The sequence below is a fragment of the Peromyscus maniculatus genome, chromosome 1 (assembly GCF_049852395.1).
Source record: "Peromyscus maniculatus bairdii isolate BWxNUB_F1_BW_parent chromosome 1, HU_Pman_BW_mat_3.1, whole genome shotgun sequence".
NCBI lineage: Eukaryota > Metazoa > Chordata > Mammalia > Rodentia > Cricetidae > Peromyscus > Peromyscus maniculatus.
The window spans coordinates 145,611,500-145,631,968 of NC_134852.1; the positions used below are offsets into that span (position 1 = coordinate 145,611,500).

Below are 20,469 nucleotides of genomic sequence, written 5' to 3' on the forward strand. Positions count from 1 at the left end.
CGCACAGTCCTCTGCAAGAACACTACAGGCTCTTTATTAACTGCTGGGCCATTTTTCTAGCCCTAGATTTACTACTTTTTAAAGAGAAATTCTTCTCCGTTAAATACTTCTAAGAAAACCTTCCCTACTTTAAAAAGTCCCCTATTTTATTTGGCTACTCTGCAGAATAGAAATCATATTATTCCTCCCCCACCCTCCCCACCCCCCACCCAGCCAACACACACACTTTTTTATTTCAGTCAGTTGCACCATGAAAACCACCTTTAAGGGTGGTCGAGGTATCTTAGCAGGTAAGAGCATTTGCTGCCAAGCCTGACCTGAATCTGATCCCTGGGATCCACGTGTGCAAAGTTATCCTCTGACCACATGGATGCTGTGGTACACACACACACACACACACACACACACACACCAAATAAATACATGATAAAAATTAAAGAAAAACACCTTTAAATATATGAGTATATCCATACATTCACACTATTGTACAAACACCCCCCAGAACTCTTCGATCTTACAAAACTAAACCTCACATCGTGAAACCACTCCTTGTACCACCCCCCCCACTCAGACCGCCCCCAGCAGCAGCCACCCTTCTTTCTGCCACTGAGTTTATTAGCCACTCCAGCACCCATAATGGAGGATGTAGGCTGCCTTAGTTCTGCAAGACCATCTTGGAGACCCCCTCATAGGAACTAAAAGCGGGCATGGACCTGACAGTCTACAAGCTGAGTAACACTCATGATCCCTCCGCGTGGTTTGGACATTAGCTCAGACCGTTGCAAAGACTGCCTTGATGTTGGCATTTTCTTGTTGTTTTTGAGTGCCAATCCATGTAAAAATGTCTTATTATGCAAAAAGAAAAAAAATACATCACACATAGTTTTTGTATCAGAACTTCTGAACATTTAGTTTTGCTCACTTTGTCCTAGCCCTTTCAGTTGACAATACAGTCACTATCAAACCTGAAGGCTCCTGGCCTCTGTGGTGTGTAGTCACAGCCTTCCGGAAAGTGTCAGGGACAACTCAGTTCTAAGCATCCTTTCTTTCCGGCATTTGACATGCCCGATGGAGAACTGCAAAATCTACCCACGTTCTTTTCTTAACAGTGATTTTTATCCATGTCTGATATTTAGGCCAAACCCATATGGAAATTCTCCACTTAGAGGTATTTAAATCATGTGTGCCTGTCACCTAGAGCAAGACAGCTAAGGAAATGTAATGCAGCTTCCCTTCAAGAGCATCCCCAGGCTAGTTAGGAAGAGGTTTTTATATTCCTGAGAACACAGGGGTCAGGTGGAAATTGATGGAGAGGTTTTAGATGGAGTGGTGTATTACAGTCAGCTCACCCAGGAGGCGTTTGTTCAACCTTTAACTGGAAAGTGTCTCTATTAGAGTCCAGAGTTGTGTTCACTCTTGGCTTGCCATGCTTTACTGTCTGACTAATGTGGACAAAATGAGGCTTGATCTCAAATGGCATAGATTACATGCAGAATAAAGTTCATCCTGGCTGCAGTGGTGCCCCCTAAGGCAAAGAAATGTACAGCTACCTGTCTCTTTTGAGTTCCTTGAATACTCACCAGGACAGACCCTCCTCCTAGGGTCCAAAGGGGGCCACAAATCCTCCTTTTGCCTGCTTAAATTGTCTCAAGTTCAGAAAAACCTGGAATAAAGTGATAAAATTTTTTATTGTTGCTTCTTAATATCTTAGACATAATATTTCATGCCTCATAAATGTTAATTTGTTGATATATAAATATAGAAGATAGATTATAGGTAGATAGTAGATGATAGATAGATGGTAGAGAGTAGATAGATAGATAGATAGATAGATAGATAGATAGATAGATAGATAGACAGATAGATGGATGGATGGATAGATGAATGATAGATAAGAATGCCTTTGTATTGGTTACTTCTGTTGCTGTGATAAAATACCCTGACAAAAATTAACATGGAAGTAGGGTTGTTTGGGCTCACAGTTCTAGAAAGATAGTGGCCATCATGAAGAGGAAGGTGACAACATGAAGCATGACAGGGGCAGCAGGAGGCCGGTCACAGTGCACTTAGGAAGGAGTGAGAGAGAACAGAAAGTGGGTCAAGGCCATAGACCTTCAAAGCCTGACCCCAGTGGCATCCTTCCTCCACCAAGACTCCACCTCCTAAAGGTTCCATAAACTCTGCAAACAGCACCACCTACTGGCCACCAAGTGTTTAAATATATGAGCCTATGGGGGACTTTTCTCATCCAAGCCACAACAACCTTTCATGGCCAAAGTCAAGAGTTGATATGTATACCACCAGTCATGTTCAATGCTTTCATTTAATTTTTATTTGGGGAATTTTTGGGGCATGTAGAGTGTGAACTGGATAGTATCTAGGGTGTCTTGCCCCAGCAGCCAACCTTAACGTTATAAACTCCCTTCTCATCTTGTTTCCATCTGTATCTCACCCACTCCCAACTTCATCTTTATTCTGTAGCAAGCCTTAAGCTTTGTATCAATGTAATCCATTGATCTTTTGATGTGACTTTCTAAATGATAAGTCCCCTTTAGAAAGCACACACCAGGCAGGGCCGTGGTGGCGTACGCCTTTAATCCCAGCACTTAGGAAGCAGAGGCAGGCAGATCTCTGTGAGTTTAAGGCCAGCCTGGTCTACAGAGTGAGATCCAGGATAGGCACCAAAACTACACAGAGAAACCCTGTCTCAAAAAAAAAAAAAAAAAAGACCCATCTTTAGGGCTAGAGATATGGCTCAGAGGTTAAGAGCACCAACTGCTCTTCCAGAGGTCCTGAGTTCAATTCCCAACACCCACATGGTGGCTCACAACCATCTGTAATGACATCTGGCACCCTCTTCTGTATACATAATAAATAAGTAAATCTTAAAAACAAAAAAAGAAAAGAAAGAAAGCATACTTCACATAAAATATTGACTTGAATTCCTAATCACCATGACATTGGTATCAATTTCTCATTTTATATGCATCATATTTTTTATTTTATTACTTGTATCTTTGTGTGTGTGTGTGTGTGCATGTGCGCGCGCGCACGCGCTTACATGCACGAATACAAGTATGCACAGATGCACAAGCCATGGCATGCATGTAGCAATCAGAGGACCATCTCACCTGTTGGTCCTTACCTTCCACCATGTTTGGGACAAGGTCTTTTCTTGTCATTCGTCACTGTGTGCACCAGGCTAGCTGCCCTTCACTTCTGGGTATTCTCCTGTGTCTGCTCCCATCTCGTTGTTGCTAGGATTACAGATGAGCAGCACCACACCCATCTCCCCAGGGGTGCTGTGAATTTGAGCTGAGGTCCTCACAGATGCTGAAGAGCTTTATACAGCACCATCTCCCTGGCCCTACCTCACTTTTTTTTAATAGTTTGTCTGAAACTAGACTAAGTGAAGCCCTCACCATGCCTTGGCTGATATTATCTCCTTAAGTCTCTCGATCCACTTTTTAAAAACTATCATTTTTCTTGTGATTTGTTGAAAAATCCCAGTTGCTTACCTTTCCGTGTCTGCACTGAGTGGATTGTATTGATGTTTTGCCCCATGGTGTGGGTGCTGTCTGATGTGTGTCTGCCCTCCCTACTAACAACATATTGGGAGTTGACTCTAGAGGTCTGGTGTAATTCAGGTTTGATTTGGGGCCAGCTGACCTCATAGGCAGTTCTAGGTCCTTCCTTTCGGAGGCACATCAGAGGAGCTGATTTTCTCTCTCTTGGTGATGTTAATGGCCATTGGTAATCAATGCTCAGATTCAACACCATCACAGTTTAAATAGCATGTACATCTCATCAGTGAATCCCATCACACAGCTCTGTTAGATTGGGAGAGGCTACAGGTATGTAACAGGGATTTGGCACCCATGGTCATTATCTCCAATAGATATCTCCAATAGATAATCTAATAGATTATCTCCAATAGATATCATGTGAGTGTGTGTGTGTGTGTGTGTGTGTGTGTGTGTGTGTGTGTGTGTGTGTTCGGTGGGTGTGCGTGTGTGTTCATGCATGCATCTTGTATGTGTGCTCATGTGCAAGTGCATTATGTGTACATGGAGGCTGAAGGACCTGATCAAGTGTTGTTCCTCAGGATCTATCTACATTGTTTTTTTTAGACAGGGTCTGGTATTGGCCTGTAGCTCACTAATTCAGCTAGGCTGACCAGGGAGCAAACCAAGAAACAAGCTCACAACACCACATTTGGGTTTTTCATGGGGGTTCTGAGGATCAAGCTCAGGTCTTTGTGCTTATAAGGAAAGCGTTTAACCAACTGACGCTCCAGCCAGGTGCTTTTGTACCGTCATCCCTGATGGGCCACAATGCATCTACAGGTCCTTCCCTCTCTCAATCTTCCTTCCCTTGTGGAAGTCTGTGGTTACCAGACAGCCTGGTGCATGGTGCCTGACTCTCCATATCTCTGCCGGCCGGGTAAAGAGCAGTAGCTGTCCTCTTAAGACATTGATTCAGATGCCTCTTTCTTCTAGGTTTGCTCTAGAGCCTCTGCTGCCAAAGAAGATGCACTCCCGGTCCCAGGACAAGCTGGACAGGGACGATCCCGATAAGGAGAAGAAGGACAAGAAGAAGGAGAAAAGGAACAGCAAACACCAAGAGATATTCGATAAGGAATTCAAGCCCGCTGACAGCTCCTCGCAGCCGTCGGAGGCTGTGATCCTTTCCGAAACGGTAATTGAACTGGGGATCCGAGGAGCTCTGCAGGGGTACCTGGGACCCACCTAGGCTCTGCATCTAACTGAGGGGCTGTCAGTTGGATTTTATTGAATTTTCAGAAAAAAAAAATAGCAGCTTAAAAACCTGAAGTCTTCCCATCTCTGACCTCAAATAGCCTGACAGTCAGAGACACAGAGCCGAGCTGTCTTTTCTCCCAGGACGCAGGGCTTTCATCCTCTTTCAGAGGGGCTGGATGGGTCAGTTCCCTGAAGGGCCCTCACATGTCTAGGCTCCTTACAGCTCTATCGGACTTGGTGCCCTTCAATGACCTAGCACCTCGGAGAACAGAAGCATACTGCTTTCACAAATCATTGCCCACGGGTAGCGAATGGCCCCTCTACCCCTTCCTGACTGGCATTCTGACTCTATGGAGTCAATGCCTGACGGTTATAATCTACTCTGTGTGGGGCTGGTGAGATGGCCCCATACTTGATCTCAGTTTGATCTCCAGAATCCATGTGGTAGAAGAAAACTGACTCCTCCTATAAGTTGCCCTGTGACTTCCATGCATGTCCCATGGCATGTGCAGACACCTGGAAACATACATGCATGCATATACAAAGTAAATAAAGTAAATGTAAGCATGCTCTCATCCCAAAATGAGTCTTGGACCTAGGCCTGCCAGAAGCACATCATAGTGTTTAGGGGCTGAGTGTAGAAATGAGGTAGGCAGAGAGTGTTTCAGAAAGAGAGAGAGACCCAGACATCATCATTGTCCAGAATGACATACAATCTCAGAGCCACCTCCCCTAGACATGGATGGTGCTTGACTGGCCGGAACATGTCTCCCTGGGGAGCAGCTCCATTTTGGTTGTGATTAAGGGCATTTCACCAAAATTCTGAACCAGTCACACTTCTTAACAAGTCATGCAAAAACATGTCCGAGGGAACGTTCCACACCAACAACAGTCATCTGTGGCCTGCTTGACTCAAGGTGGAAGGCAGATGTAGGTGCCAGAGCTGTGGCGTGGCTCAGGAAGACCATTGGCTCTCTGGCCTGTGGACATGTGCTCTCACTGGAGCTGGGCTCTGGTGTCTCTGTGCAGACATTGGTGGCCAAGGGCACCGGGCCCAGGAAGCACTGGTCAGGCTGCCACTAAAAGCTTGAGCACTGGGCCTCAGGCAGAACCTGAGGTGAATCACTCTGCATTTTCTGCCCACTCTTCCAGAAAGCTGTGCTTCTAGACACCCTCACAAGCCAAGATCTCCTCCCTGGTCCCACAGCGTCCTAACTGGTTGGCTCAGCTTCCTCCTATGAAACATTTACCCGGGGTCGGGCACTGTGCGGTCCTGCAGACATTTTTGTTTAAGCTCTGTTTTAAGATATTCAAACTGGGCCTCGGGAAAGTAGAGCCAAGCGGCTGAAAGGACCACAGTTGAACTGCGTGAGAACAAATCCAAGGACACAGCCGATGCTCAGCCATCACAGTACAATTTCCGTCCTTCTCGATGATGAGCCCATTCCTGGGACAACACCTGCTAATGACAGGGCCAGGTGCAACACCATGTGGGCCTCTCGGGTCACAGAAACCACACAAGGTCAGAGGACAGAACCTTGACTTTGCTATCAGTAGGCAACTGATGTTTAGAATGACCAGGGCTGCTGCAGCAGCGTCCTTCCCACTGGTCAGGTATGGTGCACAGCACATCTGTACACATGGAGGCCTCCTCCAGGCTGCTGGGCACAGGTGTTTGTGTGGCCACTTGGGAAAGAGTCACGCTGGAAAGCAACTGCATGGTCCATGCTGACTCTAGCGCCCCCTATTGTTCCCAGAACTCTGTGGTTGCTATGACTCCCCTTCAACACACCTACACACATGCACTGGTCTCCCTGACTTCTGCAACCTTTCCTCGCTCCCTCAGGGGCTGGGCTCAGCTTCTTTCTTGATTTGCATCATTAACAATACCCTGACCTTTAGCTGAGCCTCTCTAAGCTGGGCCTCCAGGCCCCCATTTGCATTTCCCCAGGAAATCCTCCTGAAGCTTTGTGAGAGTGAGGGAAGCTCCTGACAGCCGGATCTCTCACCAGCCCGTATGCGCATCTTCACCAGAGAGACAGGCATGTAGGCAGTCCTGACCTCACCCAGCAAGGCTGTGGGGACTCTCCATTTCCACAGAGAAGGGGCAGTGCTTGGGCATGGCACTCACACCATCTGCACGGAATGGTTCTGAGGTGTAAGCTGAGGCTGTGTGCTCCTCATTCATCAGAGGGCCTCTTCCCTGCCCAGGACCTCACCCCTACTTCTGGTTTCAGTAGCTCCAGTCTCAGCTGGCCTTGTGGGTCACTTGTAAGGTGGATACAAAGACTTCTGGCTCTTCCATTCCCTCCCCCGCAAAACCAACTCCTGCCCCAGGATTAAGCTGAAACACCAAGGCCAAGCCCTCTGGGAGACAGCTTCCTCTCCTGCTTTTTCATCAAGTTAATAGCGTTTCTGAATAATCCTACCTCAGAATGTTTTGTAATTGCTGGTGCTCCCTGATGTGTAAGAAATATATAAATTAAATTTACTGATGGTACAAACAGGGGAAAGGGCTCGGGTGGGGCAAAGTCAAGTACACCCAAAGCCCAAGGCCAGCAGGAAGAGGAAAAGGAGCTTCTACCTGATAATAACACAGCTCAAAGAAACTAAGCCAGGGGGAAAGGAGATGCCTGCCTTCCTGCCCGAGGCCTCTAGACTCCTGGTCCGTTCTTTTAGGTTTTTGTTTTGTAGTTGTTTTTTGGAGGTTTTGGTTTTGGTTTTGGGGTTTCTCTGTGTAACCCTGAACTCAATCCCCGATAACTCATTAACCCCCACATGGTGGTGCACACTTGTCACTCCAGCAACCAGGAGGTGGAGACAGTCAGGATCAGGAGTTCAAGGTCATCCTTGGGTACATAGCAAGTTCCAGGCCAGCCCACTCCCAAAGGCTGGGTGGAGGTTTCATATGAAGTTCTGTGTTAGTGGGGACAGGTTGCCATAACAAAATGCTATACTGTCTGTGAGCAACTCAGACAACAGAAAGTTGTTCTCTTTCTGAGTCCCCCACCCCCACCCCACCAACAAGACCACCAAGGAGCCAACTTCCTATGCAAAGACAAAAGATTTCTTTATTCAAACTAAGCCTGGGCAGGGACTTCATCTGACACTTCCTTACAGCGAGTGAAGGGGGAAGCCCTGAGCACTTATTACAAGGGGTTTCTATAGGCAAAAGTTTATGAGCAATGGATTCCATATCTTAGTGTCTTAGGATTGGACAAGGGAGCTAGGGGTGAGGTAGTTCTTTGAAGTTATTGGCTGAACTATAAGCGTGAAATTACTAATGGCTGACAGGATGCAGGGTATCTATAGAGACATACATTTTTACTCCTTATATCCTGTTTCCGCTGGGTCCAGGATATAGATACATTCAGATTTACTGTTCCAGTTCAGTCACTGGTCAGCTCTGGGTTCACTTGCAGGTCAGCTGATATCTTGAGCTGGGGGCCGACTCTCAGGAGGGCTACTGATTTTTCCCCTTCACTACCAGTTCTAGAAGCTCCAAGTCTGAGATCAAGGTGTGGATGGGGTTGCCTGCTGCCACGGCAGTGGGAGATTTTGTTCCACACTGCCCCTGGCTTCTGGGTTGGCTGGCCATCTTTGGTGTCCTTTGACTTGTCACGGCATACCCCACCTCTGCTTTTATCTTCCATGATGTTCTGCCGGTTTGCATGCTGTCCAAACCTCCTTTGCTCATAAGGTCCTGTTGGATTACGGGTCATGCTGATGTCATCTTAACTGGGTCCTTCCCTTTGCAAAACCCCAACATCTAGATGGGCTTGTGAGATACTGGGGTTGGAGCTTCCGCACAGGCACTTGGAGAAGAAACAATCAGCCTCTCTAGATTTTAACTTCCTTCTTTCTGTCCCTTGACATAGATAAGTCCCCTGCGGCCCCAAAGACCCAAGAGCCAGGTGATCAATGTCATTGGAAGTGAACGGCGCTTCTCTGTGTCTCCAGCGTCACCATCCTCCCAGCAGACACCCCCTCCAGTCACACCGAGAGCCAAGCTCAGTTTCAGCATTCAGCCCAGTAAGTGGAACTTAAGATGCTTTTCTTTATGGTCCCCCTGACCATGGTGCTTTGTTCAGGGCCCTTTCCCCAGCAGCAGATTGAAAGTTAGGTGAGTACCTGCCACCTGGGGGCGTCTCTCTGTTTGTGGTGGGAAATGTAGACTTCAGCACCTCGGGCAGAAACCCACCCTCCCAACCCTTATGCCAGAGCTCAGCAAACAGAGAGTGCAGGATCCAACCCAGGACCAGAGCCCCTGCCTCAAAAAGGAGTCTTGAGAGCCACAGGGTGCCGGTGTGTTCTGGGGCCTTGGGGCTCTGTGTCTAGTGGGATGTACAGTGAAAGAATTATTGCTTAATGCATAGAAATTTCTACTCGGGATGACAGATGACCGCAGAGCACTGTCAGCCTGTCACCAACAAGGGTTGTACCGTAAAGAAAGAATAAATGACAAGTGTCAGGTCACATCCACTTTACCGCAATGACGCAGGCACCTAAGTACCACTCCTGAGGACCACTGCTCTCCCAGCTCTATGCCAGGGCTTCCACGTTCACTTTTCAACTACCCTGCCATTTCCCTGTTACCAGATAGCCACTTAAGAAAACTCCAGAAACACCCATCAGTAAATGTGTCCAAGAGTCTCAACATAGGCTGATGAAATTAGATTACCCTTGCTATCCTCCCTCAGCTTATGAATGTCTGCTTTTGTCTGCGTTAACTGCCCATTGCACCTCCCTTGGCTCTGCAGAGCATCCGCTGGCCCCTTTCTGTCTACAGTCACAGAATTGCCCTGGTGAGTGAGCTCTGTGTGGTAGCAGCTGGCGGTGTGCCCCATCACTGGACGTTACCCACTGAGCTCTCCCGGTAGCAACTGTAACAGGCTGATCACAAAGCCTGTACAGAGGCTTCAAAAGTGGCACTCTGTCCACAGCCCTTGTCACACCAACTATGTGGCTGCCACCAAAGAGAAGGAGCCTCATGGACACAAGTATTTACACAGTGAATTGATATGTGGCTTCAAGTACTGGCACTCTCAAATCTACTTTTCTAGAACATTCCACCAGGAGGAAATTCCACTTTGTATTCTCTACTCCTCTTTGCCTTCTTCTCTGCTCTTTTGGCAAGTGTTTCTGTGGAGGGCGGGGAAGCAGGGGAGCCTAAGAAAGAGCCTTCAGGCCCGGGAGACTTTTTGGTTTGGCTCCATTGTAACCATTTCTCCACGGTCCAGGTCTGGAGTTGAACGGCATGATGGGGGTGGATGCGGCCGATGTCCCACCTCCTCTGCCCCTCAAAGGCAACATGGCAGATTATGGGAATCTGATGGAAAACCAGGATTTGATGGTCTCCCCCACATCACCGCCTCCTCCTCCCCCACAGCGGGTAAGTGGAATCTGAACCTTGGGTCTTTAGTTACTGCCCCCAACCTTCCAAATCTCAGTGGGTTTACCTTGGACCCATGAGGGAAAACAAACCACAGGATGGACCCGGATTTGATTTTGAGGGAAGAGTTGAGGAGTAAGGGCTGGGATGGGCACCATCTGTGATTCTTCTAGCTGCAGGCAGCCCCGCCTCCCACACAGTGCTGCAGCCGTCCCCCCATTGCTGCCCTCTCCAAAGTCATTCTGATGGAAATGCCAATCTTTGAGCTGTTATACTGCCAGCAGCCTTGATGCCAAGAGGTCTGTCTGACTACACTAAAATAATGTGTTGTCCCACAGGGGAGGCCTCCTTTGTTTCCCACCATCTTGGCCCTGGGCAATGTTACCGTCACACTGATAGGTCCCTGGTGACCATAGGCACGTGCTGCCGGGACAGTCCACAGAAGGGGTCCACTTTGGTGCAGAGACTGCATGCCCCACCTCACTGTCTCATCAGCTCTCAATTGCCCCCCAAATTCAAGTTTGGGGCCTGGCTTCTTCTAGCAGTATTCATGAGCAGCCAGCCTGAACCCCTCCCTCTCCAGCACTGGTCCCCAGGCCAGTCCCCACCAGACACTGTTTTTAAAGTCATTAATCATGTCTAATGTGCTCCCTGGTGAGCCGCCTCAGGCCTGCCTGCTAAGGCAAACAGCAGAGAAAAGTCCTAACCGCCAGCCACACTGCAGTGGGTCCTCACAGTGGCTGTCATGCATTACTCAGGTCCTGTGGCCCTGGCCCATCCACTTGTTTAGAGCTCAAACGTGAGCAGACAAAGTTAAGATCAGGGAGGAGACACGCTTATGATTTACCAAGTCATGACAGAAATGTCCACTTCAAAGTTCCCACTCCCAGGCCACGTTATTCATGGCCTTATAAAGTTAAATCAACTCGGGCGGAAGAGTAAAACATCCTAGTCCATATTATACAACTGGTCATATGTGAAATTGGTGGTTACTACAAGGCACAGAGACATTTTTTTTTTCCTTCAGTCATAGTAAAAATGAAATCTTGCGTGCCTTTTCTTTCTCTTTCTTGGGGAAGACCTTTGGCTGGGTGTTTGGCAAGCTTTTCTTTCCTTGTGGAAGCAGTAAGGGAGGGCTGGGGTGATGGCCCGGTAGGTAAAATGCTTACCATGCAAGTAAGAGGAGCTGAGTTCAATCCACCAGAACTCCTGCAAAAGTACCAGGCCTGCTGGCAGGCACCTGTCGTCCCAGTGCTGGGAAGACAGGAAGGGCCCTGTAGCTCGCTGGCCAGCCATGCGAGCCAACTGGGTGAGCTTCAGGTTCAGTGGGAGATCTCATCTCAAATAAATAAGGTGGAGAGCGACTTAGGAAGATGCCTGATGTTGACCTCTAGCTGCCACGTGCGTGTTTGCACACATATATTTGTAATAATAGCATGTGTTTAAATGCATGCTGGCAGGCATGTGCACATACACAAAGAAAGTCGGGAGGAAACAAAGTGTCTGTTGACTGTGCACTTGATTTTGTTCCTGCAAGGAAACTAAACAGGCCGTCGGACTTTTTCTCTGATGTGAGAGAGACAGGTGGCTCTTCGGAAGCCTAAGTGTCATATCCATAGGAATAGGGCCTCCCTAGAGATACCAGGTGGGGAGCTGACCTGGAAGAAGGGGGTATTCTGTAAGGCTAGAGGGCTCAGGCAGCTACTAAAATATAAACTTGATCTCTCCAGCACAAAAGGAGACCCCAGGAGCCTCAGGGAGAGGAACCTCCACTTCCTTAGGGTGTTACATCCTATTTAGTTGATTATCTCCTTGTTTTATTAGAAAAGCAAAAATACCCCCTCCTCAGGTCTTCCTAAAATCGGAAAACTCTGAACTTGGAAGTGTGAACAAGTCCATTTCTGTCACACATCCACAGAGGGGTGACAGACCCATCATCCTAAGTTGTCGGTGCCTCTTGTGATTAAGTGACGGACCGGCATGCCCTAGCTGCGGTTCCATTCACAAAGCGGGTGCAAATTCGATTAGATTAATTACCCAACTCTCTTTGCGATTTGTTTCTGGTTTAATTTGCAGCCTGAGCTCAAGTTTGGGTGACAGGCCGGTGGTTAGTGTGTCATAATTAGTTAAGGCATCTTCTCAGGTGCCTCCCTCTGCACGGGCCTTGAGAGCCGTTTTTGGATAATGATCGTTCATCTGCTGTGGGAGGTGATCGATAGCCTCCCGTCACTCCCATCGATCGGCCTCAGGCTTGTCGGTGACTCTCTCTCTAGCTGTTGCCATTTTAAGCTGTCATTCATTTCAGAATGGTTCGTATGACCAGTCATGTGAGCTATAATTTTGCTTAATGGTGATAAACCCAGCATTCTCCTGCTTGGTATTAAAGGCACTTCTAGCATCTAACACTGTATTTTCCTCAGACCGTGTTGGTCCTGACAGCAGTTACTCTCTGTTGGATACCACCGTGGCTTTCACCTATAAACACACAGTGAATGTTCTCGGGCCATCACATCAGTGTGTTTTTTCACAGTTCACACCAACCTTCAAAAGACTTACAAATGTATTCTTTACTTTCCTTTGGGATGTGTGGAGATCAGGCTTGGGCAGTGAGTAAGAGACTCCTGTGTTCTGCCCTTGAGAACTTCTCTCACATTCAGCCACACTCCAGCCTCCGCTGAGAGACCGGGACACTTGCCCTTAGATTACATGGTGGCTCTTGAACATTTCTTCAGATTTCTGCCTGCAGTGGGCTCCCACCTCCCCCCCCCACCCCCCACCCCCCATCTGCCAGTTTCTATATCTGCTCAACTCACTGTGCCCCTGAGTGATAGAGGCACATCTCCCAGGCATCTCTTGTCGGTGTCTGTGATGGTCACGAGGGTCCTGAGAGCAGCAGGGCAGTGGCCACCTGAGTCATTCACAGCCAGCAGGTGGCTTTGCAGCTAGCTGTGTGTTCTTTTTCTTCTTTGGAAGATATATTCCATTCGTTACTCTTCTAATCTCCATGGTGTGTGCTAAGATGCAGAGGAAGGGAAGGGTTGTTTGGCTCACAGTTTGAGGGCTCACAGTCGATTATGGAGGGGAAGGCATTGTGACAGCCAGCCCTGAAGTGACTGCAGCTTATGGAAGATGCTTGCTCATATCCCAGATGGACAGCGAGCAGATAAAGGACAGGATGGAGAACCTGGAGATACACTCCAAGGCCTCCCCTGCCACCAGCAACCTCCTTCCTCCAGCAGGGCTCTGTCTCCCAAGGATTGGCACAACCTCCCCCCAATACACACACACACAACGGTCCCACTGGCTTGGGTCAAGAGCCTGCAAGGGAGGGGACATTGACAGTGAAACTGTACCAGGAACTCAAGGTACTTGGTTCATGGACCAATCCAGCTAGCCCCTTGCTTTTGTTAATACGTTTCCTTCACCCACAACGATGACCACAGCTTCTGCTGGTCCAGATTTTGGCTGCTTTCCAGTCTGAGTGAGAGCAAGCATGCCCCACAAATCATAGAACGTTACTTTCCAGGGAAAGCTTGCTAACCTGGCTGTCAGTTCAGAAGGCAAAGGATGGTCTCTCATCACACCCCGGAGAGCCTTTTCTCTGGACACAGAACTGTTGCCGGGTCAATGACACCTGAATTTAAAACCACAAATGCTCACGCACCACGTTTACAGACTTAGATGTCAGAAAACTCCATGGCTGCAGGGCAGCCAGGGTGCTGACATGTTGACTCCGAGCCAGGCAGAGTGGAGCCAGGTCACAAGGGGGAGTAGTTCCCATCGTAAGTATTCAGACTGACTTCCCACTGCTATGTCAAGGAAGACCCCAGAAAAACAAACAAACAAACAAACAAAAACAGGTGCTTCTCTAAGGACACCAGTAACATGACTGCTTCTTTATACTCCTGTTTCCTAGCAACAGCCACCTCCACTGCCCAGCAAAACGCCACCTCCTCCCCCTCCGAAGACAACCCGCAAGCAGACCTCAGTGGACTCTGGGATCGTGCAGTGAACGCCCTGGGATGAGGAAGCCATCCTCCTTCCTCCCTTTTACATCTACTGTGCCTGACGATTACCTCCTCCAGGACCTGGGATGCCTCACCTTAGTGTGATGGTTTTTCCTCGAAAGGAGCCCTTCCTAGCCATGGGACCAGAGGCCCTAAGTTATCTCAGAGCACAGTGGGAATGGGGCCAAGTCATACATACTCTGGATTTTTTTTTTTTAAGTTGGGGCCTCTGAGCATGTCAGTCAGCCTTTCAGATGGCCTCAGTCTTGCCCTGACATCCTTTCCTTCGTGCCAAAATGACTTACATTCATTTGCAGAGAGCTTGGCTGATGTGAGTTAGCCAAGTGGGAGGGACGAGCAGGCCAACCCTCCTCCCTCCCACCAGTCCCCACCTGTGAGAAGCTATGCAGTAAACTTATAAGGATCCTCTGGCTGCCTCCGCAGCCCAGACTCTAGCTCGCCCCCAAGGGATGACTGCTCATCCCCATCCTTGCTGCATCTGTGGTGTGACTTGTGTGGTTGAGTGTCACTTCAGCTGACATCGAGCATCTAAGTGTACCCCTTCAGAGAAGATCTTGATTTCCCTTGGCATAAAGTAGGGATCTCTCTCGGTTACTAAAGAGATACTAATATATGGAGTGGAGACACCATCAAGAATACTGAATCAAATGGAAAATAAATACGGGCATAGGAAGGTAAATTTTCATTCTTTTTTAAATACGACCCCGTCTACCACCAGAGGTGGTTTGAATTCGGTGGCTTCTCCGTGTTCTCAGTGTGTACAGAAGTTTGTATATACAGTGGTTCTCAGAGCTCCTGGGAGTGTCTGCGACCCTTGTTTACTCCAGTGGGCCTCTGAAAATGAGCTCCAATGTGTCTTCTTCATGTTTAACTGCTGGAAATATTTGTTTTTTAAATCCCACACATTAAATTGTTTTCCAGATCTCCAAGGTCCCAAAAGTGTTGGTGGACAATGACGTAAAAAAAAAAAAAAAAAAAAAAAACAAAAACAACTAACTTTGTGTAACCTAATATTTTATTTGATCATCTATATTTTTTTATTCACTATGATCATGATACTGTTTGTTCTAGGCAAGTTCAAAGTTAATCACTGACAAATGAAAAATAAATGTTATTTAAAAAGGATTCCTAGTGTCTGGCCTCTTTTATCACTTAACATAAAATATAGAAACTACTTTCTTAATGAAAAAACACACTTGCATGTGTACCCACCCATCTTTCTCAGACGTGTGTGTGTGTGTGTGTGTGTGTGTGTGTGTGTGTGTGTGTGTGTGTGTACGTACATGGGTGCACATGTCTGTGCATGAACGTAGGGTCAGAAGTAAACTCCATGTGTCTTATTCAGTTGTTCTTTACCTTGTTATTTGAGGCAGGTCTCTTATGAACCTCAAGCCTAGAGTGAGGTCAACCCCTGTGAGAAGCTAAGCAGTAACCTCATAGGGATTAAATGGACTGGCTGGCCAGCAAGCCTCCGGGATCTCCTTGTCTCGGATTCCCCAGAACTGGGACTCTAAGCACATATCACTGGTCCCTAGCTTTTTGTATACAGATCCTAGGGCTCAAGCTCAGGCCCTCATGTTTGTGTGGCCAACACTTTCCCAACTGAGCCATTGCCTCAGCTCTTAAACATAATCGTTGTTTAATTTTGGAAGTTTTTTCCTTTATTTTTAAGAATCTCATACATACATACATACATACAGTGAAATATAACCATAACTACCCCTCATTTCCCACCTCCAACCTCCCCATACATATCCTCCCAACATACCCTAGCTCAACTTAATGTCTTTTTTTTTTTTCTGTTTTAATAGCACACAAAGTCTGCTGGTATGTGCATGAGTGGGAGGCCATTCATAGGAGCATGGGAAATCTAGCAGTGGCCACAGCCTCAAAAAAAAAAAAAAATCCCCCCTCCCAAGAGCTTCTCATTAAGAGGTGGGGCCTGGAGATCACCTGTTTTTCCATGCCAGGATTTTAACTGGCTTGAACTTGGGCAGGTAACCACAGCTGTGTGTGCTCATGGCCTCATTAGCTGTGTCCGGCCCGGAAGACAGCCTTTCACAGCACCATCCCCACTTCCTCCTGCTCTGACATTCTTTCTGCCTCCGCTTCTGTGATAACTCCCTGAGCCTTCCTTTGGAGGGTGGGAAGCCAACATAGATGTCCCACTTAGGGCTGAGCACGGCATCGTTTATTCGTAGCCCTTTGATCAGTTATGTGTCTCTGAATTGGCTGCTGCCCACTGCAAAAAGAAGCTTCTCGGACCAAGGTGGAGAGCAGCCCAGGTCTACGGGTATAATAAGCATAAATAGTTCTTGATCTAAAAGCCCATGGCTGGGGAGGTCATTGGCCCAAGCATAGAACCTGCAATTGTTATTACTAAATGGCCATGTTGTCAAAGTGCCTTCTAAACATGCATGCTTATAATTTTGAATCATCCCCATTTCATTGCCTCTGGTTTGGAACCCAGGTAGAAAATGCCCATCCATGAACATGTCTTCACAGTGTACATCAAAATGCCCATCCATGAGTGTGTCCATGTCCTCACTGTCTACACCAGAGCTGCACATACCCACATTTCACCCCCACTGGACCTACGGGCTACCACCTGCTCATCAGTGGGGCCTGCTCTCTGCCTGGGGGTGACCAGTGCCTCTTTCTCTACTGCCTCTGTTGCTGACAGTTTGAGAGAGGACTTTGTCATGAGGTGTGTGATTGGGCTTGAGAGGCCTGGGTGCTTGAGAGCCTTCTCTGGGACCTACTACCCTAGATGTAAGATGACAGCGGGTCCTCCATGAAGTGTGAAGGCTCTCATCTCCCTCCTTTGAAAACATGTTCAGTCCATAATAAAGTGCTATGTGTCTGCCCTCACCAACCTGGAGGAAGCCTCTGCAGAAGCCTCAATGCCCTGGGACATGTTTCCCATGTGTAGTAGCTGTCCCATTACAACTTACAACAACTTCTAAGTATAATATAGCTGGAGAGATGCCTCATATAGTAAGAACACTTGCTGCACCTACATGAATCTCCAACACACACATAAAAAAAAAATACACGTGTGACTATGTATCCCTGTAACCCCAGCAGTATGGGGGGGGGGGTGTCATTGGGGACTGTTGGCTGCCGTCCAACTCTAAGTTCAGTGAGAGACTCCACTTTCAACTCAAACAAATCAGGAAGAAAGTGATAGAGCAGGACACATGATGTCTTCTGGCCTCCCCACAAGCTCATGAGCAGTATACGTGTGTGTGTGTGTGTGTGTGTGTGTGTGTGTGTGTGTGTGTGTGTGTGTGTGTATGTAAATATCCAGGACTCTGTAGACAATTGTCAAGGTAGAATCTTTTCTCTGTGAACCTCTTTTTTTTTTCCACCAAGATAAATGTTCATCCTCTAGCCTGTATATTAGAAACAGGATGCTACCCACAGCCCTGAAACAAATAGCTTTGGGATACCAGTATGGGAGAATGTCAAGAGAGCAGCCATTGGCTGTGGGTCATTTGGGAGGATGCTGGTGTCATTACACTGTCTCATATATGCAGCACCCCAAATCTGTGAGCATCAGTGCCCTGTGGGAATGGCATTTTACTGTGGGAGTGGCATCTGCCATGGCTGTTCCTGATCTTCCAGGATGAACCCCCTATGACACACCCCAGCCAGAATTCCCCACCACACACACACCTTTGTATTAGTTATGTTTCTGTTACTGTGTCAAGACATTATGATCAAGGCAATTTATATAAGTTGGAAATTGACAAGTTGGAACCTTAGCTGGGTGGATGAGGACTTACCCTGGTCTTGCCCTTCCCTTTTTATTTAGTTGTTTTCTAGCAGCAGAAGACTCCTTAAGTTCTCTGTCAAGTGGCAGACATGCAGGGAGCTCACATCGTCCACCTCAGGCATGAAGCAGAGAGAGTGACCAGAAAGCAACACAAGGCTTTAGACTCTGAAAGCCCACCTCTAGTGACGTACTTCCTCCTAAGCCTTCCCAAACAGTGCCAAGTGGAGGCCAAGTGTTCAAATACCTGAGCCTATGGGGGACATGCTCGTTGAAACCGAAATATCTCCAGGACCACACACCCCATGCTGGGAGATACATGGAGAACATAGCACAGTTGCTGAGGTAGGAAGGGAGACAGCCAGCATGGCCCAGAACTTTCTTAATATACTTGTATATTCACAAATGGAGGGGGATCTCCAACTCTGTGCAGTCTCACAGTTTCCTGCCTGTGTCAGCCTTCTGTAAGAAATGCCTGAGGTGAACCGAAATACAGGGAAGGTCTCTTTGACCTCACAGTTGAGGTTTCAGCCCATCATTGATTAGCTGTGACACTTTGGGCCTGTGGCAACATGGTGCCTTTGTGGCAGGAGTGGAGGAAAGAAGCCCGTTCACCTCACAGCTGGGTGCAAAAGGGGAAGAGATAGGGGAGGGCCCAGAGTGCCCAATATCTCCTTTGGAAATTCTCCAGTGATTGGAGTGCATCCCACTCGGCCCAACTCACTTACCACATCTCCATGGTACCAAAGACCAGAGACCAAGCTTTGAATGTAGGGGCAATATCTGGAACATTCCAACCTCAAACCACAGGGAATAAGGCTGCGTGGAAGGTTAGCCTCTGGACACAGTGATAGGTCCTCTCCTCAAGGATGGGGTTCCCGACATCTTCGTAGTCACCTCTAGAGAGCCTTTTCAGTGCGTTCTTTTCTTCCTCACCATTTCCCATGATAAATTTTTCTTCAAATGTTCTGTGTTAGCTATTTTCTCATTGTTGTGACCAGACACCTGACTTAGGGATGAAGGGTGAGTTTTGGCTCACAGTCTGAAAGTTCAGTTCACCACAGTGTGGAAGGCAGGCATGGCAGTCAGAGCATGAGGCAGCTGGTCACTTTGCATCTGCAGTCCAGAAGCATGGAGAGATGAATGGAGGCACTCACTTTCTCCTTTCCATTCACTCCCGGACTCCAGCCCATGGGATGACGCTGTCCACATTCAGAGTGGACTTTCCTGTTTCCAGTAACCCAGCCTAGAAAATACCTTCTAGCCATGCCCAGAGGTTTGTCTCTTAGGTGACTCAAGATCTTATTAAGGTGACAGTTGTTATTAACCACCACAAATACTGTGTGTGTGGTTTATGAATATCTATTGAATAAGAAGATGCTTTTGTTCACCAAGATTCAGTTTTTACCCTCTGGGGTGCGTTATTGCATCACTGTGAATACAAACTCTAAAACTGAAAGGTGAGTCTCTTATATTCTATTTTTCTTTGATCATTAAGAAGTTCAAGGCCAAATTTAGCCTTGAACAGAGTTACTTAAATTTGGTTTTATTTCCTCGGCCCTCCAGAATGCTCTCTGGCCTATTAAAAACCCACCTTTACTTTTAACTACCCAATTTAAAATGTACTTCCCCCACATCTTTATTCAAAGTAGATAGTATATAAGCTTTATCCTATAAATGGAAAAATCTTTTTTTTTCTATTTAAAAACCACCCTTGGTGTCTGAAGATTGCCACCTAGTATCTAAAGAAATTATTTCAAAATCAATTTGAAGATTATTCTTTCACATAAAGATTGGATCTCTTTCATTCTTTACAGATTATATTATCTTCTGCTCTGGATTCCTCTATGGCACTGGGCTTCACGGGTCGTGTTCTTGGAAGTCTTTGTGGATTTAGTGCCTTTCAGCCTTTGCTGTTTAGTTCTATATTTAATTGCTTTATTTTCCTCTTTTAAAAGTCTATTTGGTAACTTTCCCTCTGTCTTCTCAACATGCCTTTTAGAACTCTTTAAATACCTACTGTCTTGTTGGGGGTGCTAGAAGAGTGGGGTCTCTCTAATCCTTTGACCCAAGTGTCCTAAACTTGGCTGACCCAATTGGCCCCTCACCTACAAAATCTGCTGTCCCTTCCACTTGCCTTGGGGCCTAAGCTAGTGTCCCAGGCCTGAAAGGGAGTGGCACTGGCCCTCCTGTTGGGCTCAGGTGGAGCTCATTTTGAAATTCACTGACTTTGTTTCAGCCCTGGACATTAAAGGGATGATATAGTCTTTCTTGTTTATGTGGTTTCATTGAGTTTTTGGTTGTGTTGTTTTGTTTGTTGAGACAGGGCCTTGCTCTGTAGCCTGGGCTGATGCAGATCTCGAGACAAACCTCCTGCTTCAGCTTCCTGACTGCTGAGATTGCAGATGTGGCCCACTGTGCTCCTCTGGGGCATCTTATCCTTTACTCATTGCTATGGTGGGTGTTTCCAGGAAGGTGTCTGTAGGCAGGATCAATATCTGTAATCAGTTGACT

At 47.3% G+C, this 20,469-nt stretch overlaps 1 protein-coding gene across 2 annotated transcripts in view; it reads left to right on the forward strand.

Annotated features, from left to right (window-relative positions):
- Window positions 1-15,305, forward strand: part of Dock1 (dedicator of cytokinesis 1) — a 516,862-nt gene extending 501,557 nt beyond the window's left edge. For both annotated transcript variants that reach the window (XM_015995837.3, XM_006976933.4), the window contains exons 49-52: window positions 4,500-4,698; window positions 8,639-8,792; window positions 10,001-10,152; window positions 14,069-15,305. In XM_015995837.3, coding sequence (XP_015851323.1) covers window positions 4,500-4,698; window positions 8,639-8,792; window positions 10,001-10,152; window positions 14,069-14,164 — 601 coding nt within the window. In that variant the 3' untranslated portion in view covers window positions 14,165-15,305. The remainder of the gene's footprint in view (window positions 1-4,499; window positions 4,699-8,638; window positions 8,793-10,000; window positions 10,153-14,068) is intronic.
- The last annotated feature ends 5,164 nt before the right edge of the window (window positions 15,306-20,469 follow it).